Source organism: Plectropomus leopardus, chromosome 14 (assembly GCF_008729295.1).
Source record: "Plectropomus leopardus isolate mb chromosome 14, YSFRI_Pleo_2.0, whole genome shotgun sequence".
NCBI lineage: Eukaryota > Metazoa > Chordata > Actinopteri > Perciformes > Serranidae > Plectropomus > Plectropomus leopardus.
In genome coordinates this window covers 12821142-12844758 of record NC_056476.1, presented here as the reverse complement: position 1 = coordinate 12844758, position 23617 = coordinate 12821142, and the positions used below count along the sequence as shown (strand labels likewise).

Here is a 23617-nt window from a genome sequence, read left to right as displayed (position 1 = left end):
TAAAAATATAGTTGATTAAAGTTTCCTTCAGTTGCTGAGCGGAATGCAGCATTTTCGCATCTTCTGTTTGCGAAGAAACGACAAAACTTAAAAATAAATAAATAAATCTTATATTATTTTATTTTTAGAAACGACAAAACTGATCCCAGACCTGCGCACAAACTGACGTCAGCTTAGAGGAAGAGCAGGATGGGCAAGGACGGGAAGGTGGGGGTGGACAGGTAAAGGTGAGCTTCTCCGTCGCGCCTACTACTCAGGGAAGCATACCGACGTTTTGTTTCACTCCTTTGTTTCTCCAGTTTGAGCTGACTGCATGTAAGTACCAACTAAAATCTAAATATTAATCGTAAATAAGTGCTTTGGCCTCACTTATCTGACTTAACCTGCAAGTTCTCAGGTGAGTTTAAAGCAGGGCCATGTCTGTTTTGCTCTCGGCTCCTCTGGGTGTTGTTGGTAGTTAAGATTCAAGATTTTTGGGTGTGATATGAAGCCTTTTAGGGGTGGGGTAGATTCTGTGTTGTTAAAAAGTTAATGATGAAGTTGCCTGCAATGTCCTACATTAAAATGAAAGTATACTCTTGAATAAGCAGAAATGGGGGAGTCCTGCTTCAAACCAGGGTAAATTCATGTTGGACCTCGATGAATAAACCTTTATTTAACTTAGTCTGTATATTCTAGATTATCTAGGGAGTGCTTCACGTGCTTGCAATGACTATAACATAGTACACTTATTATACAATACATACAAGCAAGTACAAACTGGTAATCTGATAAACAATGTAACCAACAGATCCAAAAAATGGTGAAGCAAGAGCCGGAGTTAGCCAACCGGCCTGACAACACCGCCTTCACTCAGCAGAGGCTTCCGGCATGGCAGCCCATTCTCTCCGCTGGCATTGTCATCCCACTGTTTGTCCTCATTGGCCTGGCATTCATTGGCATTGGCGTTGCCCTCTTTGTCACTTCACGGAGCATCCAGGTGTTGGAGGTAGGTCTGTGACCACTGAACACAAATCAGTTGGGTGGGTCAGATGTCACCTGCAAAAAGAGAGACAGAAAAAAGATTTGTTAACTGGGTAGAGGTGAACAAACCTTAAGTAAATATGAAAACAATTGTGCTGCTTTTACGGAAGTGTGGTGTCCCGTAACGCCTGATGGAGTTAGGTGTTGTAGCAATCAATAATTAATAACCTCTCTTGTTCTTTGCCACACAGCTGGACTACACTGGGGTTGAACAGAACTCACCATGCTTCAAGTGCTCTAACCCAGATAACAAGAACTGTGTTTGCACGCTGGACTTCTCCATTGACACTCTATTTAAGGTTGGAGCTTTGCACACATATTCAAGCAGTAATGACGTTGAACTGTGCTCCTGCCTCTGACACTGAGTTATGCTTTTGTAATTCTGTTTTCATCCTCAGGGGCCTGTTTTCTTTTATTATGGTTTGTCCAACTACTTCCAAAACTACAGACGATACAGTGTGTCCAGAGATGATAACCAGCTGTCTGGAGACATTGATAACTTTAAGGCAAGTTAACAACATAGGATTTTGAGGGGGGAAAAAAACAATCCTCTGGTTTTAATTTCTAAAATTTACTTAAAAGATATGCAGCATGGAGTACAAATATGCCAAGTTGTCACTTTGGTTAAAGGTGCAGTGATTTAGTGGCATCAAGAGGTGATTATTGCAGATTAAATCCAGGTGAAACTTCTTTCATGTGCATGAAGTCCCAGGTAGAGTTTCCTCAGTGTTGATTGTTGAGGAGGTTTACCGGGAGCTGAATAATCGCAAAGGTCTCATTCTCTCCAAAACATAGAGACCAGGTGATTAAAATTGTTGAAAACACTAGATAAAGCAGTTTCACATTACAAATCAGTGTTTTTCTAATGCTGTTTGGCTGATTGCAGAAAGCCACCATTCCAACATCTATTAATGTACGCTCAACGTTTTTCTTTGATAATTTAACATCCAGACATCCAGGAGGTTTTTACCGAGAGTCAAATTACTCGCAGAGGTCTCTTCTTCTTCCAAACAAATGGACACTGTGATTTTTACTGGTGTAAACACTGAAAAAAGCAGTTCATGTTTAAAATCTATGTTTTCCCGACACTGTTTGGCTCATCATAGAGGGGCTGCTAACTACGGTGGCCGATGCAAAAATGCAAAAAGCCCTGACTATCCATTCTGGGCTACTGTAGAAACATTACGGTGCGACAAGGTGTACTCAGTGAACCAGGACCCACTTCTTATGTAGATATAAACTACTCATTCTGGGGAAAGAAAACACAATGATTCTTATTTTCAGGGGATACGTAACAAAAGGAAACAGTTATTATATTATTCACCTTTTCTGTCAACCTATCCCCCTAAATCCTATACCCTGTGCCTTTAAACAGTTCATAAGTTTATCAGAGTACATAGTGTGTTTGATGAAAACCTGTTCTGTCTCTTGAAGAGTCCTGATGACACCTGTGCACCCTATCAATATGACAGCAACGACAGACCAATTGTTCCATGTGGATCAATAGCAAACAGCATGTTCAATGGTATGTAAGGACATTTAGAGTTACTTTGAAATTAAGTGTGTTATTGCTGTGTTAATGAAGTATGAATTCTTGTTTTTTAGACACCTTCAAGCTGTATCAGAAAGTCAGTGGGACAAAGAAGCTGGTGCCCTTTGATGGAAAAGGAATTGCTTGGTGGACGGACTACAACATCAAATTCAGAAACCCCACTGTCAAACCTCTGAAGAACGCATTCAACGGTAGTAACTTACTCTGCTGTGACTGGCTGTCTTTTCTGTTCTAATAGTGCTATGATGGGGATGAATTGTGTTTAATGAGGGGTTCCCAATTTGCTCAAAATTAACTGGATGGTCACAAGGATCAAAAATTGGTGGAGAAGCCGTATTGAAGGGAGTATCATGTACAAAAGAAGTAACACTTTAGTGCAGTAAATAAGGGTCTTTATGGTGAATTCACATAAAAGAAATAACAATACAGGTGTAATATAATGTTTGACAATCATGATTGCTGAATATAACTTCCAGGTACAGTGAAACCCTTATCTTGGCCCAAGCCTGCGTACGAATTGGACCCCTCAGACCCTGCTAACAACGGCTTCATCAATCAAGATTTCCTGGTGTGGATGAGGATCGCCGCCCTGCCAGATTTCAGAAAGCTGTATCGACGAATCACAGAGGGCGATTATGCAAAGGGTCTGCCGGTTGGGAACTACTCACTCGAAATCGCCTACAGTATCCTTTGTACATTACAGCTTTATGCATGAATAGTTAAGCGTAAATCTTGTGTTTAAAAAAGACTATTTTACATGTTAATAATTTTCACTCTGACCCTATTTATCCTTTTTTTGCCATCACACAAATAAGTACTGTTCAACTATAACTCATTACATCTTGTTTGATATAATGCAGGTTTAACGGATAGCAAAATAGTCACATTAAAAGCCAAGGCATGCCTTTATCAAGGTATATACACTTACTTAAATGAGATATTTCACTAGTGCATGTAGATAGCAGCAGCTGTTATGACAAGATAATGATGTAGGTAACATCAACTATTAAACAAAGGCCACACTTGAATCAGTCCAATTTCTATTTTTATACGAAAAAAAAGAGAGCGAGCAATCAAATGTCGTAAAACAAGGAATTGGTACAGCATTTTTTTTGTAATATACAAGACAGCAAAAAAAAAATCCACTTTTAAATAAGTGGTATTTAATTAGAGAGACATTATAAACAAGAAAGACATTATAGGTTCTTAAAATGCATCTTTGCGATTATGTCTGGGACATTCCTCGTTGCGAAAGTGGAAGAGAACAGTTTATTTGTTTAAAGGCGTATAAGTCTGCAGAATAAACCTTACTATCAGAACTTTAAACTAGGACATCTGCATGGCTAAAAGAGTTAGTTCCATCCACATGATTTCCAAAACTTCAAAGATATATAAATGTATCAGCCACTGAATTTGCTGCGTGTTTTGTGTTGTGTTACAACAACAGCAGTTAAGTCTAACTTGTTAAACAGGTTGGGTGTGGTTCTGTTTTTACCTGAGCAAAGTGAACACAATGACTCAGGAGTTCCTTGAGTTAAGAAAAAAAAACAGGCAAATTGTCTGACTTAAGTAAATGTGCTATGCAAATAATATCTTATGACTGCTCCTACAAAACCTATGTAAATGCCACAGACATTTTCCATTTCGCTTAAGAGACCATACCACCATGTTTACAAGTTTAAATCCGTTTTTGACATTTAAATGCTCATGTATACTTTACATTTTTGTCTACAATCGTTTCACCAGAGAATTTTAGTTGTTTAGCTGAATATGTTTTTTTGCTTTTTCAGGCAGACATTGCGTTTTATTCTTTTCCGTGCACACTGAAAACTCATCAAATCCACATTTTTGTCAGTCAAAAAGGATCAATCAGTAATGCAATTTAAAAATAGATTATGGTTGAAGTTTACAATGGCATAAGTCATTACAATAATGTAACGCAGATGGATTATATAAGTCAAGAAAGTTTAGTGTTTGTTATCTGATTTTGATATATAGCTGAAATCAATAAAGGCAAGAAATGCCCGAAAAGATGGATTCAAATTTAACACAGTCAGGTTTACATTGTAGGGGTCGGGGAAGGAATCAATACAGCATGGTATCTCAATATTTAACATGGCAATATTGTATTAATACATGGTCGCCAGTCATCGACTAGTTTATTATTGTAATTATTATGTTGTAAATACAGATAAAACTTTGATAGTCGCCTAAAATAGTACATCTGTTGCTTTTTTAGTCCATTTTACTGCAAAAAAAAGATGTGAGATGAACAGGCGGAAACCTTTATCTGATTAAATAAAACAAATGTTAAAGCTTTCCTTTGCTGACATAATTTGCAGTTGAAAAAAGTCAATGAATTGCAATATCATAAGCTATCACATTATATTTAAAACCGCAATAATATTTTATCGTGACTTAAATATCCTGTTAGTATCGTATCGAGGTGTATCTGGGGATCCCCCTTAGTAAATGTGTTAAAACGTGCAAAACTACTGGTTGTTTAATGCAGTATCTTGATGCCATTTTGGATACAATAGTGAATGTATTGACACATGGTCTTTTTTTTTTTTTTTTTTAAATCTTTCTTATTTTATGTGTCCCCATTTTTGCTGTATATCCTTAACAAGTTGTCCCTCAGACTATCCTGTTCTGAGCTTTAATGGGAGGAAGAAGGTGGTGTTCAGCAATGTGTCCTGGATGGGCGGCAAGAACGAGTTCTTGGGCATCGCCTACCTTGTGATTGGTTCACTCTGCATCTTAATGTCCATAGTCATGCTCATCGTCTATGCTAAATTCAAGTTTCCTGAGGAAGAGTGAGGGCCTCGTCGTGGACTGAGGACGATGGAGGATTTTTTTTTTTTCATTTTTCACATTTTTCTCCTTTTTACCTTTTTACTCAATGGGATGATGAAAGCACAATACTGTGTTCACGCAATGGGAAGATAAAGCTACACGCCACCTGTGAACACATTATTCTGGACTTCACGGCGCTTCATAAGGAGCAGAGGAAACCTGGTGTGATTTTATGAGTTGAGACTCGACACTTGAGTTTCCCCATTGACTACAAAATAGGATGACTTCCAATATGAGTGCATGTATTTGCTCACAAGCCTTGTCAAAAATTAGAATGATAATGTATCTGTTGTAAATATCTGTTCTTTCATATTGGTACTGTTATAATGACCCCACTGTGAATCTGCAGGCCGCTATCTGGTGGACAGAAGTAGATATACAGCTTTTGTGCACTCTTGTTCGTTGAGTCTGTACTTGTCAAGTTTATTTAAATGAACTAGGGATATGGCAGGGCATTTCTCTCAGGCTTTAAATACTTTGTTTTTTCAAATTTGTGCTTTTTATCATAAGAAAATGAGCTGCCTCCTCCTTTTAGGTAAGTAGTAATATTAAAGCCATTGAACATTTGATAAGCCATATAATACTGCACAAGAATTTATACTTGATTTAGTGAGATGTGTAGCTTAGCTTAGATATAATGCTGTAAAACGTGGGGATATTATTTCAGGGATCTGGTGTACAGGCTATACAAGCTCATGTTTTAAGTCTTGCAGAGGTTTTACTTCATGTTGATATTTATTTAATAAAACATCAAAACCATAGCTTCACATTCCTGTCTGTCTTTAGATAACCTTGTTATTGTAGCCATGTTTACATCATTTTTAACCATTGATGTGGGATTCTATGGAAATCTGGGCTTTTTGCTATCCATAGGCAAAGTTTTTATCCTTGAACCACTTCTTTACTATGACTTCAGAGGTCTCTAATTTATTTTTTTCAGATCTAGGATCTAGGAAATTCTGCTAGCGTTTCTGCTGCTGCAGGTCTGCCTTCTTAGCTGATGGGTCTAGATGTTTTTGTTCCTTAGAAAAAAAATATATGCAGAAGTAATGATTAATACTTTTTTAAATTTTTACTGTCCCACAACTGGGAATTTTTCATCACCACCACAGCAAAGAGGACAGTGTAAATTCAGAACATTAGTAAAAAAAACCCAATGCAATAACATAAATATACAGTAGAAAGAAAAATATAATAAATAGATGGGGTGAATTCAAATTCTAACATGCGGGAAGCATAGATATATGAATTTGTTCACTAACTATTAACTAACTATTGTAAAAGGTGTATTGTAAAAAAGCTTACAATGTAAGGATCTATTTAGATTAAATTATATTATATTATATTTAATTAGATTAGATTATGGATTTTTCTGTACATAGATGCATAAATGTATTGCTCTGCATCATTGGAGACAACTCCCTTTCTCCCCCTATCTGTCATACACGGGTAAAACAAAAGGAGAGGAGAAAAATGATTCGTTCAATTGCATTATGGGTATTGTAGTTTTAAGCTCAACTGAGTCCAACAAAACGCTAATACTTTAAAACTACAAGTACCACAATCCATTGCGCAGATAAATCTGACGGCCACGGTTGCGGCGTTTTGACAGCGGCAGTCAGCCTCTGACTGTCTCCGGAAGACAGTGCAGTCAGCAGTTTAACGTCAGCTTCGTTTCTTTGTTCACTTTCACACCGTTACTGGCCGTCGTTGACCGCTTCAAATAATGTCCGACGGTGGGGGGACGGAGGAAAACTCCGGCACCATGGAGGTGTCGGCCGTTCAAACGGTCGCTGATACCTCGGTGCTGCAGAAGCATATGAGAAAATTGGTGCCGCTGCTCCTGGAAGATGGCGGCGAGGCCCCGGCCGCTCTGGAAACCGCCCTGGAGGAGAAGAGTGCCGTGGAGCAGATGAAGAAATTTCTGTCGGATCCCCAAGTTCACACCATTCTGGTCGAAAGGAGTGCACTCAAAGGTACTTTTAGCAAGAAAAAGTCAGCTGGCTAATATAATTTGACTAAAAACAGTTATTGTTCTGAACACAATGAGTCTGATGCCGTTAAATTAGTCTCCAACGGAAAACTGAATGCTTGCTAGTTAACGTATTATGACAGCTAGCTAGTATTATTTGACAGTTGGGTCTAAAGCGATGCAAGTTAGCTTGATATCTTTGTCCATCTCATTGTTAAATTAGAAACTACGCCACAATGGGTGGGGAAGAGAAAACCGAGCCAATGGCAACACAGCACACTCCAATGACAGTGGTCGGTGTTAGCTACAATTTTAAGGTGTCATGGTTATTAAGCCGCATTTAATAAATAATTGTTGCTGAGGTGATGTACAATTTAACAAAAGTTAGGGACTCTTCTGTATTTATCAGAAGAAGGGAATGGCCCTTTGAGCCTCCCTGAGTGACTGGGTTAAAATGCATGACCCTCCATTCACCATAAATAACCATATTTCACGGTGTGAGGCTATGAAAGATGCTTCATAAAATAAAAAACACAACTCCATACACAATGCTGAAAAAGTAATCTTAAGTCCCTGCCCCGTTTTGCATCATCCATGCCCCCAGAGTCACTGCAGAGCCTTAAAAAGTCTTTAAATGCATACATTTTTAAAATTAATTTATGAATCTCTTTTTTATTACATTGCATTGTAAAATCTCAAAAAATGGTAACTTGCTGTCACCCAAAAGTCATGTTTTATATTAAATATTTGGTCCAAATTTCTTCCTAACCCCAAGTGATTGGTCTGAGTTTTTTTTCTCCCCCAACTTGCTATAAGTTGTGCGAACCTTGCTCCCCTCTCATAATGAACAGTCCCTTAGCACTACCACTTTGTTTCTCATATGCTGTTTATTTTTTAAAGCACATAGGCATAATAGTTCTTGACAGCTGTGCTCTACAAAACTCAACGGAGCAAACACAGTGCTAATAATAACAACAAAAAACTGCACAAACGTCAAAGTGATAGAAATTCAAAGAAAATGAATCCTTTGTAATGAATCAAAGTCATGTTGTGTGCACCATCTTTTGGTTTTATCATGTGAACTAGCTTGTGTCAATGGACACATTATCTTCTGTTTCCTCCAGACGAATTAATCCTGAGCCTCAGAGCCACTTGGCCTTACCAGTGTTTTATGAGTGCTAAACCTTGATCCCTTGATACTGCACATGATCAGCCACTAAGCCTGAGCCTGTAGGTTTCAGATTCCCAGCCTGAGAGTCTCTCCCCGAGCCCATTATTGTGCACTAAGAATACTGATGCTGCAATGCAGAGAGCACTTTCTTTTCCTGCAAGCCATGATCTCACTTGTAAAGAAGGGTGGGGACTGGATGGAGGCCAGAATGCACTGTCATCCTACTGTAACAAGGCTTATTATGCTCAGATAAACTAAACTCCTGTCTTGCATTCAGATGATTTATTTTTAACATGAGCAGCAGAGTATATTTGGTTGGCTTTGACCAAGTCTTATCTATCGATCAGTCTTATCTACTTGCTGCATGCCATATGTACTAAAAACTTGATTTCAACTTGAATATTTCTGTTGCAAAACATTCATATATCATTGATTATTGAGTGTTTTTTTCATGATGTAATGGGTTTTCAGTTTACTTGATAAAATAAGACATACATTTTATTTGTTCTCCACACAGAGGATGTTGGAGATGAAGGAGAAGAGGAGAAGGAGTGCATCACTTACAACATCAGCGTTGACATACATTATGGGGTGAAGTCCAACAGGTAAATGATGCATCTAATGCACTGAACAGAGGTCTTCTTTTACCAGTAAAACCCTCCTTCATTTTCTCCAAAAGATTATTTTAATTTACTGTATAGCACTCAGCTTTCACTGAAGTTCTGTTAATTTGGAACTCTGATTGTTTTTGCTATTTTGTCCCCTGCAGCTTGGCTTTCATCAAGAGAACAGGAGTCATTGACGCAGACAAGCCCATATCAACCCAAGTGCGAGTTCTCACTTTGAGTGAGGATTCCCCCTACGAAACACTCCACTCTTTCATCAGCAATGCTGTCTCTCCTTTCTTTAAGTCCTACATCCGCGAGTCTGGCAAGGCAGACAGGTAAGCCTCAAAATTAGTCTTTATATTGTGATTGAAAACTGTGCAACAAGTAAAGTGAATCTCGAACTCTGCTTGGAGGAATTATTGATGGACAATTCTTTTGCACCGTCATGTCTGTCCTAACCCTTTAGAGATGGGGATAAAATGGCTCCCTCAGTGGAGAAGAAGATTGCTGAGCTGGAGATGGGCCTTCTCCACCTGCAGCAGAACATCGAGATTCCCGAAATCAGCCTGCTCATCCATCCCATCATCTCAAACATCGCCAAGCAGTGCAATGAGCGCGGGGAGAAGCCCAAAGTCACTGACTTTGGTGACAAAGTAGAGGACCCAACCTTCCTTAACCAGCTGCAATCTGGAGTCAACCGCTGGATCAGGGAGATCCAGAAGGTTAGAGGCCTTCCTGTATTCTCATCTCATATTATATGTGAGAGATGAAAAGGTTTTTTTCTCTTATACTCACCACTGGGTTTATTTGTCACCCATTTATCAGGTGACAAAGCTCGATCGTGACCCAGCTTCAGGCACAGCCTTGCAGGAGATCAGTTTCTGGCTGAATCTGGAGAGAGCCCTCAACAGGATCCAGGAGAAGAGAGAGAGCCCCGAGGTTCTGCTCACACTGGACATCCTCAAACACGGCAAGCGTTTCCACGCTACTGTCAGCTTTGACACCGACACTGGTGAGTGACAGTCATTCTCAACAATTTTTCCTTTGCTTCTTTCATTCTGCTACCTTTAATGGCAGTATTACCAATACAGTATGATTTTTTCTTCATCCTTTTTTTTTTTCTTTTTTTTTTTTTTTTTCTTACTCCTCACAGGTCTGAAACAGGCTGTGGAAACCGTCAATGACTACAATCCTCTGATGAAGGATTTCCCTCTCAATGACCTGCTCTCTGCTTCGGAGCTTGATAAGATCCGACAGGCTCTGATGGCCATATTCACTCACTTGAAAAAGATCAGGAACACCAAGTACCCTATCCAGAGAGCACTGCGTCTGGTAGAAGCCATCTCCAGGGACTTGAGCTCCCAGCTCCTTAAGGTGTTGGGCACCAGGAAGCTTATGCATGTCGCCTACGAGGAGTTTGAAAAGGTTGGTGTTGTTTGGCCTCTAACATAAACTAAAACTTTTGTTATTTTTCCCACAGAAGTACACTCTTAATCAGGCTACTCAAAATATTCTGCATCTTCCTAAATATCCTTTTAAAACTTAAACTGTGCAGGTGATGGTGGCATGCTTCGAGGTGTTCCAGACCTGGGAGGATGAGTATGAGAAACTGCAGGTGCTTCTGAGGGACATTGTGAAGAGAAAGAGAGAGGAGAACCTGAAGATGGTGTGGCGTTTGAGCCCCGCCCACAGGAAGCTTCAATCACGTCTGGATCATATGAGACGTTTCAGACGGCAACACGAGCAGTTGAGGGCTGTCATTGTCCGTGTGCTGAGGCCTCAGGTAAAGACCAGCATGTCTTGCTGTTATTTACCTCTTTCATGATCACTTTAATGTTGATTTCTATTGAATACTGATAGAAAATGTGGTTTAATCCACACTTTATTGACAAACATTTAACGTTTGTTTCCAGGTTTCTGCTGTGCCACAACATGCCCCTGGCGAGACAGTTGAGCCTCAAGACATGAAGGTAGCTGGAGTTCTCTTTGATGCTGCTGACGCCAATGCCATTGAGGAGGTCAACCTGGCATATGAGAATGTCAAAGAGGTCGACGGTCTGGATGTCTCTAAGGAAGGCATGGAAGCCTGGGAAGCTGCCATGAAGCGCTACGACGAACGCATTGACCGCGTGGAGACCCGTATCACTGCCCGCCTGCGTGACCAGCTGGGAACCGCCAAGAACGCCAATGAGATGTTCCGCATCTTCTCTCGCTTCAACGCTCTCTTTGTGCGCCCCCACATCCGCGGTGCCATCCGAGAGTACCAGACGCAGCTCATCCAGCGTGTGAAAGATGACATTGAGTCGCTGCATGACAAGTTCAAAGTGCAGTATCCTCAGAGCCAGGCCTGCAAGATGAGCCATGTCCGAGACCTGCCACCTGTTTCTGGCTCCATCATCTGGGCCAAGCAGATCGACCGTCAGCTGACTGCGTATATGAAGAGAGTGGAGGATGTTCTGGGAAAAGGCTGGGAGAACCACGTGGAGGGGCTGAAGCTGAAGCAGGATGGAGATAGCTTCAGGGCTAAACTCAATACTCAAGAGATTTTCGATGACTGGGCCCGCAAGGTATGGAACTGATCGTAGACATAAATATAGTGAAGCTATATTTATTTTTGAATAAATATTAAAGAAATGTTTTTGTCTCTTTCAAAGCATATTTGTATTTTTGCCATTTCTTCTGTTACTAAATATTTGTCACTCTTTTATTCTGCAAATCAGGTGCAGCAGCGTAACCTTGGCGTGTCTGGCCGCATCTTCACAATCGAGAGTACTCGTGCCCGTGGACGCACTGGAAACATGCTCAAGCTTAAAGTCAACTTCCTCCCAGAGATCATCACCTTGTCCAAAGAGGTCCGCAACCTCAAGTGGTTGAGCTTCCGTGTTCCTTTGGCCATTGTCAACAAAGCCCACCAAGCTAACCAGCTGTACCCATTTGCCATCTCTTTGATCGAGAGTGTGCGCACCTACGAGCGCACTTGTGAGAAGGTGGAGGAGAGGTCCTCCATCTCCCTGCTGGTGGCTGGACTGAAGAAGGAGGTTCAGGCTCTCATTACTGAAGGCATCACTCTGGTCTGGGAGTCCTACAAGCTGGATCCTTATGTTCAGAGGCTGGCTGAGACAGTGTTCAACTTCCAGGAGAAGGTCAGTGTGTCATTACAAAATGATTACATACTCGAGTAAAGGCCGTCCTCCTTATCGCCCCATACACTCATTCTAATATTTTTTTTTTCTGCTGTGGGTTGTTTCCAGGTGGACGACCTCTTGCTGATTGAAGAGAAAATTGATCTTGAGGTTCGCTCTCTGGAGACTTGCATGTTTGAGAACAAGACCTTTTCCGACATCCTCAACAGAGTCCAGAAGGCTGTGGACGACCTCAATCTCCACTCCTATTCCAACCTGCCCATCTGGGTCAACAAGCTCGACATTGAGGTTGGCGTCACAAAGCAATACAACAATTATTTGTTTTTCTTGTTCAGTTCAGTTGTGACCATTTTGAGTCAGAATAAAATAACTTTGAATCTTTGTTTCTTTTTACATGTAGTTGGCCAGAGTGTTTTGTAACAGGGTTAATTTTCATTTTCTTTTTATAGATTGAACGTATTTTGGGAGTGCGCCTGCAGGCTGGCCTTAAGGCCTGGACCCAGGTGCTCCGTGGCCAGGTAGAGGACAAAGCTGATGTGGACATGGACACAGAGGCTCCACAAGTGAGCCACAAACCTGGAGGGGAGCCAAAGATCAAGGTAACCATCATGACTGTTGTAACTCTTATGTCATAGTAAAACCTATGTCATGCTTTGTTTAATGACAATACATTTCTGATTAAAAAAACAACAACAAACAACTAACTATAACAACTTTGGATTCCTGCACACAGCTCACTATCATTTGTAACAAACTATTCTGTCATTTTCTTTTCTCAGAATGTTATCCACGAGCTGAGGATTACTAACCAGGTGATCTACCTGAACCCACCAATTGAAGACTGTCGCTACAAGCTCTACCAGGAAATGTTTGCCTGGAAGATGGTCATCCTTTCTCTTCCCAGGATTCAGAGCCAGAGATACCAGGTAGAGATGTCTGAACAGTTTAAGTTGTAGGGCTTCCATTCCCACGTCAGAAAGCCAGAACAAGCTTCTTTTAACAGTGTAGCAAATAAACATAGCTCAAGTTATTTTATTTATTTCAAATATGCTATATATAGAGATGTATATGAATGCATATTACACTTGTGCTGTTGATTTGATCTAAGCAAATGCGTCCTTTCTCACCAGGTGGGAGTCCACTACGAGCTGTCGGAGGAGGAGAAGTTCTACAGAAATGCTCTGACCAGGATGCCGGATGGCCCTGCAGCCTTAGAGGAGGCCTACAATGCGGTTGAAGACATTGTCAATGAGGTGGAGCAGTATGTCAAGGTAAGAGATATCTACAGTGTGTTGTCATACCTTAGGTTTACTTCTGATAGAATAACATTGTTTGAGAAGCAGCTTTAAAACAATCACATACCAAATTATTTTCTTCTGTACTGTCGCTTCTGCCTTTATATCATAAACATGCGGAATATACACTGTCATGTGTATTAGTTGGTGAGTATTGATTTTTTTTCTTTGTTGTATCTGTGCAGGTCTGGCTGCAGTACCAGTGCTTGTGGGACATGCAAGCTGAGAACATCTACAACCGCCTGGGTGAAGACCTCACCAAGTGGCAGGCCCTGCTGGTCCAGATCCGCAAAGCACGTGGAACCTTTGACAATGCTGAGACACGCAAAGAGTTTGGACCTGTGGTCATCGACTATGGCAAGGTAATAATAATTGACAGTTGTAGGTGCTGTATTTGAAAAATGTTTCTCAAAAGGCAATTGCTTGGAAAATGTCAAGTCATGAGCTTACATGACATGATCTTCGAAACAAGACATTTCAGACAAAATCTTATACATTTTAACAATTCTGAGGGACATTTCTAATTGAACCGCCTTAATTTGCAAATTTGTTTCATAAAAGTGCATATCTGAAATATATAGTTATTTGCTGCTCCATCTTCTGCATTGAGTGTCCTTTTGTATTTCTTTGGGCTATTTGTTAATTATTGTTGTTCTAACAACAGGTCCAGTCAAAGGTGAACCTGAAGTATGACTCCTGGCACAAAGAAGTGCTCAGCAAGTTTGGCCAGATGCTTGGCCAGAACATGCAGGACTTCCATGCCCAGATCTCCAAGGTAAGGCATAAAATTATTGAGCATTAATTTCTACGAGACATTGAACAGAATATCATTCTATGAACTGGATTATTTTCCTTATCTCCTTTCTTTTTCTTAAACAGTCCCGTCAAGAACTGGAGCAACATTCTGTGGATACGGCTAGCACCTCAGATGCTGTCAACTTCATAACATATGTCCAGACCCTGAAGCGCAAGATCAAACAGTTTGAGAAAAATGTGGACGTAAGTACGCTAAAACATTCAGTATTCTTACTTTTATTCGCTGGTATCATTGCGTGCCTTATTAAAACAGTTTAGGGTTGTAATCAGATTCTCCCTTCTTCTGCCTGTAGTTGTTCCGTAACGGACAGCGTTTGCTGGAAAAGCAGAGATTCCAGTTCCCTCCATCTTGGCTTTACATCGACAATATCGAAGGAGAATGGGGCGCCTTCAGTGACATAATGAAGCGCAAGGATACAGCTATCCAGCAGCAGGTGGCCAACCTGCAGATGAAAATCGTCCAGGAGGACAAAGCTGTGGAAAACCGCACCACTGACTTGCTCAATGACTGGGAGAAGACCAAACCAGTAGCTGTAAGAGAAATGGAATCATATAATGAATGTTTAACTTAAATACTTTTTTTGTTGTTGTTGTTTTTTTGTTTTTAAAGCATTTATTTTTGAAACTGAAAAAAACTTGAAAGAAAAATCATTAGATCTTTTAAAACTGAATTACTTTACTTTTTAAAGTTTAACTGGTTATCTGTTTCAACAGGGTAACCTGCGTCCAGAGGAGGCGCTTCAGTCTCTGACGATCTACGAAGGCAACTTTGGCCGTCTGAAGGTTGAAAGGGAGAAGTGTGCCCGAGCCAAAGAAGCCCTTGAGCTCACAGACACTGGCCTGCTCAGCGGCAGTGAAGAAAGGGTGCAGGTAATGCCAGCAAACATTTTAAATCGCTCCATTATTGTCCCTTACAGCTCCCATGTTTTACTTTTATAGGTGTTCTGAAACCACAGCAGTGCCATAAAGAAATGCATTTTTTGAATAGTTTCTGTCTTTGTTGCAATTTGTAGGTGGCATTAGAGGAGCTGCATGACCTGAAGGAGGTTTGGTCCGAGCTGTCAAAGGTCTGGGAGCAGATCGACCAGATGAAAGAACAGCCGTGGGTTTCTGTACAGCCTCGCAAGGTAACAAATCCACAATAATCATTCAGTAAAATTGAATGTCTTCTGCTTATTTGGGAAATACTTAGCATATAACTTTTCTTGCGTTTGCATTTTGTTTTTAGCTTCGTCAGAGTCTGGATGGTCTTCTGAACCAGCTGAAGAACTTCCAGGCAAGACTGAGGCAGTATGCTTCCTACGAGTACGTCCAGAGGCTGCTTAAAGGATACCTGAAGGTCAGGCATCTATTCTGTTTTCTACCAAGCTTATATTTCGACTTGCAAGAAAACTTAAAAATGGGTTATTTAATTCTCTGCCTATTCCTTTTTTCTCACCAGGTTAACATGTTGGTGATTGAGCTGAAATCAGAGGCTCTGAAGGACCGCCACTGGAAGCAGCTGATGAAGCGTTTGCATGTTAACTGGGTGCCATCAGAGTTGACCTTGGGACAGATCTGGGATGTGGATCTGCAGAAGAATGAGATGGTCGTGAAGGACGTTCTCCTGGTGGCTCAGGGAGAGATGGCTTTGGAGGAGTTCCTTAAACAGGTAAAGAGGGAGGGCACTCAAGAGATTATACAGTGTGGTTGTGATGCTCATAAGAACAACTAGCAGTTTTTAAAAGATTAATCTGCAGCTTCCAATCTAAATGATTGTAAATTAGTCTCTTGTTTGTAGACCTTTTGATAATAATTCACTGGTTTTGGTCTTCAGATCCGTGAAGTGTGGAACTCATATGAGCTCGACCTGGTCAACTACCAGAACAAGTGTCGTCTGATCAGAGGTTGGGATGACCTCTTCAACAAGGTCAAAGAACATATTAACAGCGTGTCGGCCATGAAGTTGTCTCCGTACTACAAGGTAAACAGAATAACATCTTGTGTTCTTCAGTTTGAGATTAAACAAAGTTTTTAGAACCGCATCAACATCATGTTCTTCTTCTTTATTTCCTCCCAGGTGTTTGAGGAAGACGCCCTGAGCTGGGAGGATAAGCTGAATCGCATCATGGCTCTGTTTGACGTTTGGATTGATGTCCAGCGTCGTTGGGTCTATCTGGAAGGCATTTTCACCGGCAGTGCTGACATCAAACATCTGCTACCTGTAGAAACCCAGAGATTCCAGAGGTAAATGAAGGCACTTACTTTTGCATTTTATTTTAACATATTAGAATTTATTTGTAAATTTCAACAGACAGAAGCTATTGGTAATCTGCCTCCAGTTAATACTGTAACAATATTTATGGCTAGATCCGACTTTAATTTGTTTCTCTGTCTTTATTTCACAGTATCAGCACAGAGTTCTTGGCACTGATGAAGAAAGTAACAAAGTCTCCTTTAGTGATGGATGTGCTGAATATTCAGGGAGTGCAGAGGTCTCTGGAGCGACTGGCTGACCTTCTGGGAAAAATCCAGAAAGCTCTTGGAGAGTATCTGGAGAGAGAGCGATCATCATTCCCTAGGTAAGATGCGGGATGAAGGGACTGCACATTGTTGTTGACTTGCATACAGAACATGAAACTAAGACGTTAATGATTATTGTAAATACTTGGAACCGCTTTCTCTGATTCGCATATCATTTTATTAACAAACCTTAACTGATCCGTCACGCTCTTTTTGATTCCAGGTTCTACTTTGTTGGAGACGAGGACCTGCTTGAAATCATCGGCAACAGCAAGAATGTGGCCAAACTGCAGAAGCACTTCAAGAAAATGTTTGCTGGTGTTTCCAGCATCCTGCTCAACGAGGACAACACAGTGGTGCTGGGAATCTCCTCCCGCGAGGGTGAGGAGATTCTCTACAAGACACCAGTCTCCATCACAGACCACCCCAAAATCAACGAGTGGCTGACGCTGGTGGAGAAGGAGATGAGGGTGACTCTGGCTAAGCTGTTAGCCGAGTCTGTCACAGAAGTTGCATCCTTCAACAAGGGCACAGCCATTGACCTGAGTCAGTACATCAACTGGATTGATCGTTACCAGGTTGGTATTGAGAGCATTTATTCTACACACAGAATTATTCAGCATATGGAATCAGGCAGTGCTTTAATTTCCCTTGATCTGTTTCTTCTCTTCACAGGCCCAGTTGGTGGTCCTCTCCACTCAGATTGCCTGGTCCGAGAACATTGAGTCTGCCTTGACCACCATCTCTGGCGGTGGAGACATGGCACCCATGCAGGGAGTGCTGTCAAATGTGCAGGCCACCCTCAACGTGTTGGCTGACACCGTGCTGATGGAGCAGCCACCACTCCGCAGGAGGAAACTGGAGCACTTGGTAAAAGGGAATTTTTAAAAAACACATTTTTTAACTAATGTTGTCCAAGAATACTGTCTTAAATCCCTCTTCTGCTCTATTCTAGATCACTGAGCTGGTGCACCAACGTGATGTGACCAGGACTCTGATCAAGAACAAGATCGACAACCCCAAGTCCTTTGAGTGGCTCAGCCAGATGCGCTTCTACTTTGACCCCAAGCAGACGGATGTCCTGCAACAGCTGTCCATTCAGATGGCCAACGCCAAGTTCAACTATGGCTTCGAGTACTTGGGTGTCCAGGACAAACTTGTCCAGACCCCACTGACAGACCGCTGCTATCTCACCATGACCCAGGCTCTGGAAGCCCGCCTTGGAGGATCACCCTTTGGTATGCAACCTTTTTTTGTAATCATAGAAAATAGATTTTAAGAAAACTATGGGTTTATATATAGAGCAATCAACCTAACTGTAATTGTCCTTCATTTAGGTCCTGCTGGCACAGGAAAGACTGAGTCAGTGAAAGCCCTTGGACACCAGCTGGGCCGCTTCGTCCTGGTGTTCAACTGTGATGAGACGTTTGACTTCCAGGTACATAACTGCACTCAGCAATCACAACAAACCATGAGAGATCAGTCATACAGCAGTCTTTTTTTAATATTGTTCATTTAATTTACAAACCTTTTTTGTTGACTTCCTGTTTTTTAGGCCATGGGTCGTATCTTCGTGGGTCTGTGCCAGGTGGGAGCATGGGGCTGCTTCGACGAGTTCAATCGTCTGGAGGAGAGAATGCTCTCTGCCGTGTCCCAGCAGGTCCAGTACATCCAGGTGGCCTTGAGGGAGCACAGCAACCCCAACAGAGACAAGAGTACGTATTATATGTGTGGGAACTCGTGTCATGATACGTAAGGAGGCTGTCCCTTTTAAGAAAGCGTCCACATTCAACTTAGTGCCAATATGCCGCAGAGTAAAGTTTTTAAAATTTAGATGTGACACAGCAAATCAGTGTGTCACCACCATGTTTTAGCTAAATTTTACAAGAGGACTGCATTGTAAACAAGTACACGTGTCACCCCCCTCAGGTGTACCAGTCACCACCGAGCTCCTGAACAAGCAGGTGAAGGTGAGTCCGGAAATGGCCATCTTCATCACTATGAACCCTGGCTATGCTGGCCGCTCCAACCTGCCGGACAATCTGAAGAAGCTGTTCCGTAGTTTGGCCATGACCAAGCCCGACCGCCAGCTCATTGCCCAGGTCATGCTCTACTCTCAAGGTTTCCGCACAGCCGAGATCCTCGCCAAGAAGATCGTGCCCTTCTTCAAGTATGTACTGTTTAAGAAAATTGTACACTTCAAGAAAATGTTGTGTGTGTTTCCTTTCTGAATTTATCCTATGCCTCTATTTCAGGCTGTGTGATGAGCAGCTGTCATCTCAGAGTCACTACGACTTTGGGCTCCGAGCTCTCAAGAGCGTGCTGATCAGTGCTGGCAATGTCAAGCGTGAGCGCATCCAGAAGATCAAAAGGGAGAAGCTTGAGCGCGGAGAGGACGTCGATGAGAATGAGATCGCCGAGAATCTTCCTGAACAGGAGGTATAGAAAGTTAAACAGTGTAGGACGTGAAACTCTGACAAATTTGTTTTTAGACTACAGCCAGAATTTGAGGCGTTTGAGTGGTTATTTCACTGTGTCTTGTTACTGTAGATTCTGATCCAGAGTGTTTGCGAGACCATGGTTCCCAAGCTGGTGGCGGAGGACATCCCTCTGCTGTTTAGCCTGCTGTCAGACGTCTTCCCTGGTGTCCAGTACATGCGTGGAGAGATGACCGCTCTGAGGGAGGAGCTGAAGAAAGTCTGTGCAGAGATGTACCTCACCTATGGAGACGGTGATGATGTGGGCAGCATGTGGGTGGAGAAGGTATGTAGCTAAACAGAGTCAACATTGAATCTAATTTAGTGTGCTTAGAAATAGTGAGAAGTATCCTACATAGCATGACAGTGCAGTTTTCAAAGTGTTTGCATGGTAAGAAATTACTCTCATTTTTCGAAACTTTGTCATTCATCTCCAGGTGCTCCAGTTGTTCCAGATCACACAGATCAACCACGGTCTGATGATGGTGGGACCATCCGGTAGTGGGAAGACCATGGCATGGAGGGTGCTGCTCAAGGCCCTGGAGAGGCTGGAGGGTGTTGAGGGTGTGGCCCACATCATCGACCCCAAGGCCATCAGCAAGGACCACCTGTACGGAACCCTGGACCCCAACACCCGTGAATGGACAGATGGCTTGTTCACACACATCCTCAGAAAGTGAGTTCTCTAACACATTTCATTGTTCAAAGTGTAAATCAAGTCATTTTTCCTTTTCAAAAATAAAGTAATATATTTTTTCTGTCAATTTCAGGATCATTGACAATGTTCGAGGTGAACTGCAGAAGCGTCAGTGGATCATCTTTGATGGTGATGTTGACCCTGAGTGGGTTGAAAATCTCAACTCTGTCCTGGATGACAACAAGCTGCTCACCCTTCCCAATGGAGAGCGTCTCAGCTTGCCACCAAATGTAGGAGCACAGCGCCTCAAACACAGATGACAGTTTTAGCTGGCGAAAGCTTGCTGCATTGATCTGGAATTATTCCTTCCCTTTCTCTACAGGTGCGTGTCATGTTTGAAGTACAGGACCTGAAATACGCCACCCTGGCCACTGTGTCTCGCTGCGGTATGGTCTGGTTTAGTGAGGATGTCCTCAGCACCGACATGATCTTCAACCACTTCCTGGCTCGCATTCGCAGCATCCCATTGGACGAGGGAGAGGATGAAGCTCAGCGCCAGAGGAAGGGCACAGAAGACGAGGACGAGGCTGCATCACCAATGTTGCAGGTAATTAATGGGAAGAAAATTAACACAAAAAAAAAAAAAGATGGCAGCTGTTAAATAGAGAAGAAAAATGTCCTTACTTCTGATGTCCATCTATGTTCTACTTTAGATTCAGCGTGATTCTGCAGCTATCCTGCAGCCGTACTTCACCTCCACAGGTCTGGTGATCAAGGCCTTAGAGCACGCCTCCAAGATGGAGCACATCATGGACTTCACCCGCCTGCGCTGCCTGGGTTCCCTGTTCTCAATGCTGCATCAAGCCTGCCGTAATGTTGCGCTCTACAACAACAACCACCCTGACTTCCCCATGCCCATTGATCAGCTGGAGAGATACATGCAGGTAATGTTCTGCTTTCTGCTCTCCATATAACTTGATTATTGAGACGCATACATTTTACTGTTGGAACTTAATCACTGCAAAAATAAATGCCTTTTTTTAATCAAATACATTTTGTGGCATTGTCCCTCTACAGAAATATCTGATCTACGCTGTTCTGTGGTCCTTCTCTGGTGACGGACGGCTGAAGATGAGGGCTGAGCTCGGAGAGTACATCCGTCGCATCACCACTGTTCCTCTCCCAGCTGCTCCCAATGTCCCCATCATTGACTACGAGGTACAGCCTATTTGGGTCGAACAGATATTGATTTTTGTCTTGAGTAAATTTAAAAGAAAATGTTTGACTCTCTGTATCTGCACAGAATCCATGAAGGCGAACCAAAACTTTTGCAGTCTTTTAATTTTAGAATAACAATCGATTGCATTGTTTTTTCCACGTTGTGCAGGTGTGCATCTCAGGTGAATGGCAGTCTTGGCAGGGCAAGGTGCCCCAGATTGAGGTAGAGACCCACAAGGTGGCATCTCCTGATGTTGTGGTTCCCACGCTGGATACAGTTCGCCATGAGGCATTGCTGTACACATGGCTGGCAGAGCACAAACCGCTGGTGCTGTGTGGACCTCCTGGCTCTGGAAAGACTATGACTCTGTTCAGTGCCCTCAGAGCCTTACCTGATATGGAGGTGAGATATAACGATGTATTATAAATCTTAATCAGTTTAGCCTGAATTTTAAGTTTAACCTCGAATTTGAATGTACCAGAAAGCTCTTACACGTCCCTCAAATTGATTTAAAATGTTCAATTAGCTATGTATAGTGGAATTTCCTAAACTGCTGAATGAATACCAATTAACTGTTAAGATTAGAAAAAATATTTTGTAATTGTCAACATTTGTAATTTCCAATTTTTCCGTCTGCTCTCCACCAGGTTGTAGGTCTGAACTTCTCCAGTGCCACCACTCCAGAGCTGCTGCTGAAGACCTTTGATCATTACTGTGAGTACCGCCGTACCCCCAACGGCGTGGTCCTTGCCCCCGTCCAGCTGGGCAAATGGCTGGTGTTGTTCTGTGATGAGATCAATCTGCCAGACATGGACAAGTATGGCACACAGAGAGTCATCTCTTTCCTCAGACAGGTATGAGCCATTGTTTACAATCTGCAATTTTATGTTCCCTTTTTGCTTTTTTTCAGCAAAACCTTGTCTATTTTAAGGGGCATTGAACAAACTGAAATTATTGCAGCATTAAATATAATATCGAAATACCTCCTTGAATGTTAAAAGATCCCGTTATTTTGTCTTTGCAGATGGTGGAACATGGAGGTTTCTACCGCACCTCAGACCAGACCTGGGTCAAACTGGAGAGAATCCAGTTTGTTGGAGCCTGTAATCCTCCCACTGACCCCGGCAGAAAGCCTCTCACTCACAGGTACAATACCCAGACCAATTAGAGCAATAGTCTAATTGATGCCACGATAAGCAGGAACAATAATGAAATGTGAGTGATGCCTACAAATCTTAACATTGCACACGTCATAACGATAGCCGTGTTGTTTTTCTCTTTCCAGGTTCCTGCGTCATGTTCCTGTGGTGTACGTGGACTATCCAGGCCCAGCCTCTCTTACCCAGATTTATGGCACCTTCAACCGTGCCATGCTGCGCCTCATCCCCTCTTTGCGTACATATGCTGAGCCTCTTACTGCAGCTATGGTTGAGTTCTACACTATGTCTCAGGTAAAAGAGATAACTATTTTTATAAATATTAAATATGTAAACATAAACTTTACTTAGAAGTGTCACAGGAAACAACTAGGGATAAAATGTTTTATTGATTTCTTTTATTTACAGTATTTGGTTATTTATCCAATTGCACTTCTTTCCCTTCAGGAGCGCTTCACCCAGGACACCCAGCCTCACTACATCTACTCTCCCAGAGAGATGACCCGCTGGGTGAGGGGTATCTTTGAGGCCCTGCGGCCACTTGAGACGCTGCCTGTGGAGGGGCTCATCCGCATTTGGGCCCACGAAGCTCTCCGTCTCTTCCAGGACAGGTAACTGCAAGTTTCTGAGAGGCTATTCTATTCTGTTACTAGCAATGTAGCGCATCTGTATGCTGATGAGTCTTAAAATAGCATGTCATGTTTTTTTGACTAACTGATTAATCCGATAAAGTGCCACTGAAGAACTATACAGAACAATCATTTTGGTGATGATGTGGCTTAAAAACTTTTTTCCAGGCTGGTTGGTGATGAAGAGAGAAGGTGGACAGATGAAAACATCGACACAGTTTCTCTCAAACATTTCCCCAACATTGATAAGGAGAAGGCTCTCAACAGGCCGATTCTCTACAGCAACTGGCTCTCCAAGGTAAACTGCAAACAGGCTGACCCAATTATTATGTTCCTTCTTTGGTAATGATGCTGAAATATTGTGAGTTGACTTTTCCATTTTCACTGAGTTTGTTTGTGGTTGCAGGACTACATCCCAGTGGAGCAGGAGGAGCTGAGGGACTATGTCAAGGCCCGTCTGAAGGTCTTCTATGAAGAGGAGCTGGACGTCCCTCTGGTGCTCTTCAATGAAGTGCTGGACCACGTCCTCAGAATTGATCGGTGAGTTACAGCCTCTGATC

The 23617-nt window shown here is 42.2% G+C and overlaps 2 protein-coding genes across 2 annotated transcripts in view; both read left to right on the top strand.

The window, feature by feature from the left end:
* Positions 1 to 209: 209 nt before the first annotated feature.
* On the top strand, positions 210 to 6192 carry tmem30b (transmembrane protein 30B). The gene is made up of 8 exons (XM_042500365.1): positions 210 to 315; positions 791 to 988; positions 1215 to 1322; positions 1422 to 1529; positions 2458 to 2548; positions 2629 to 2766; positions 3052 to 3258; positions 5217 to 6192. Exons 2-8 carry the CDS (start codon positions 800 to 802, stop codon positions 5393 to 5395), a joined length of 1020 nt encoding a protein of 339 aa, XP_042356299.1. The 5' UTR covers positions 210 to 315; positions 791 to 799; the 3' UTR covers positions 5396 to 6192.
* Positions 6193 to 7059: 867 nt separating this feature from the next.
* dync1h1 (dynein, cytoplasmic 1, heavy chain 1) overlaps positions 7060 to 23617 on the top strand; it is a 31052-nt gene continuing 14494 nt past the window's right edge. Inside the window, exons 1-44 of the mRNA XM_042500303.1 lie at positions 7060 to 7407; positions 9092 to 9179; positions 9344 to 9517; positions 9649 to 9904; positions 10008 to 10194; positions 10336 to 10607; positions 10738 to 10965; positions 11096 to 11749; positions 11903 to 12325; positions 12434 to 12613; positions 12775 to 12924; positions 13105 to 13251; positions 13456 to 13596; positions 13806 to 13982; positions 14285 to 14395; positions 14500 to 14619; positions 14730 to 14969; positions 15151 to 15306; positions 15450 to 15563; positions 15665 to 15775; positions 15878 to 16087; positions 16253 to 16399; positions 16496 to 16662; positions 16824 to 16997; positions 17162 to 17516; positions 17614 to 17808; positions 17894 to 18176; positions 18276 to 18376; positions 18494 to 18653; positions 18868 to 19108; positions 19194 to 19377; positions 19489 to 19701; positions 19853 to 20091; positions 20186 to 20342; positions 20435 to 20659; positions 20766 to 20996; positions 21130 to 21270; positions 21440 to 21673; positions 21919 to 22125; positions 22296 to 22417; positions 22557 to 22722; positions 22876 to 23039; positions 23226 to 23355; positions 23464 to 23597. Of these exons, the coding sequence (XP_042356237.1) occupies positions 7158 to 7407; positions 9092 to 9179; positions 9344 to 9517; positions 9649 to 9904; positions 10008 to 10194; positions 10336 to 10607; positions 10738 to 10965; positions 11096 to 11749; positions 11903 to 12325; positions 12434 to 12613; positions 12775 to 12924; positions 13105 to 13251; positions 13456 to 13596; positions 13806 to 13982; positions 14285 to 14395; positions 14500 to 14619; positions 14730 to 14969; positions 15151 to 15306; positions 15450 to 15563; positions 15665 to 15775; positions 15878 to 16087; positions 16253 to 16399; positions 16496 to 16662; positions 16824 to 16997; positions 17162 to 17516; positions 17614 to 17808; positions 17894 to 18176; positions 18276 to 18376; positions 18494 to 18653; positions 18868 to 19108; positions 19194 to 19377; positions 19489 to 19701; positions 19853 to 20091; positions 20186 to 20342; positions 20435 to 20659; positions 20766 to 20996; positions 21130 to 21270; positions 21440 to 21673; positions 21919 to 22125; positions 22296 to 22417; positions 22557 to 22722; positions 22876 to 23039; positions 23226 to 23355; positions 23464 to 23597 (8759 nt within the window). The 5' untranslated portion in view covers positions 7060 to 7157. The remainder of the gene's footprint in view (positions 7408 to 9091; positions 9180 to 9343; positions 9518 to 9648; positions 9905 to 10007; positions 10195 to 10335; positions 10608 to 10737; positions 10966 to 11095; positions 11750 to 11902; positions 12326 to 12433; positions 12614 to 12774; positions 12925 to 13104; positions 13252 to 13455; positions 13597 to 13805; positions 13983 to 14284; positions 14396 to 14499; positions 14620 to 14729; positions 14970 to 15150; positions 15307 to 15449; positions 15564 to 15664; positions 15776 to 15877; positions 16088 to 16252; positions 16400 to 16495; positions 16663 to 16823; positions 16998 to 17161; positions 17517 to 17613; positions 17809 to 17893; positions 18177 to 18275; positions 18377 to 18493; positions 18654 to 18867; positions 19109 to 19193; positions 19378 to 19488; positions 19702 to 19852; positions 20092 to 20185; positions 20343 to 20434; positions 20660 to 20765; positions 20997 to 21129; positions 21271 to 21439; positions 21674 to 21918; positions 22126 to 22295; positions 22418 to 22556; positions 22723 to 22875; positions 23040 to 23225; positions 23356 to 23463; positions 23598 to 23617) is intronic.

What these genes read in the sequence shown, in the direction of transcription:
- tmem30b (XM_042500365.1), top strand. Translation starts at nt 800, where the DNA reads ATGGTGAAGCAAGAGCCGGAGTTAGCCAACCGGCCTGACAACACCGCC. An exon ending in GGAGCATCCAGGTGTTGGAG is followed by an intron (nt 989 to 1,214) that starts GTAGGTCTGTGA and finishes TTTGCCACACAG; the next exon opens with CTGGACTACACTGGGGTTGA. An exon ending in AGCAAACAGCATGTTCAATG is followed by an intron (nt 2,549 to 2,628) that starts GTATGTAAGGAC and finishes CTTGTTTTTTAG; the next exon opens with ACACCTTCAAGCTGTATCAG.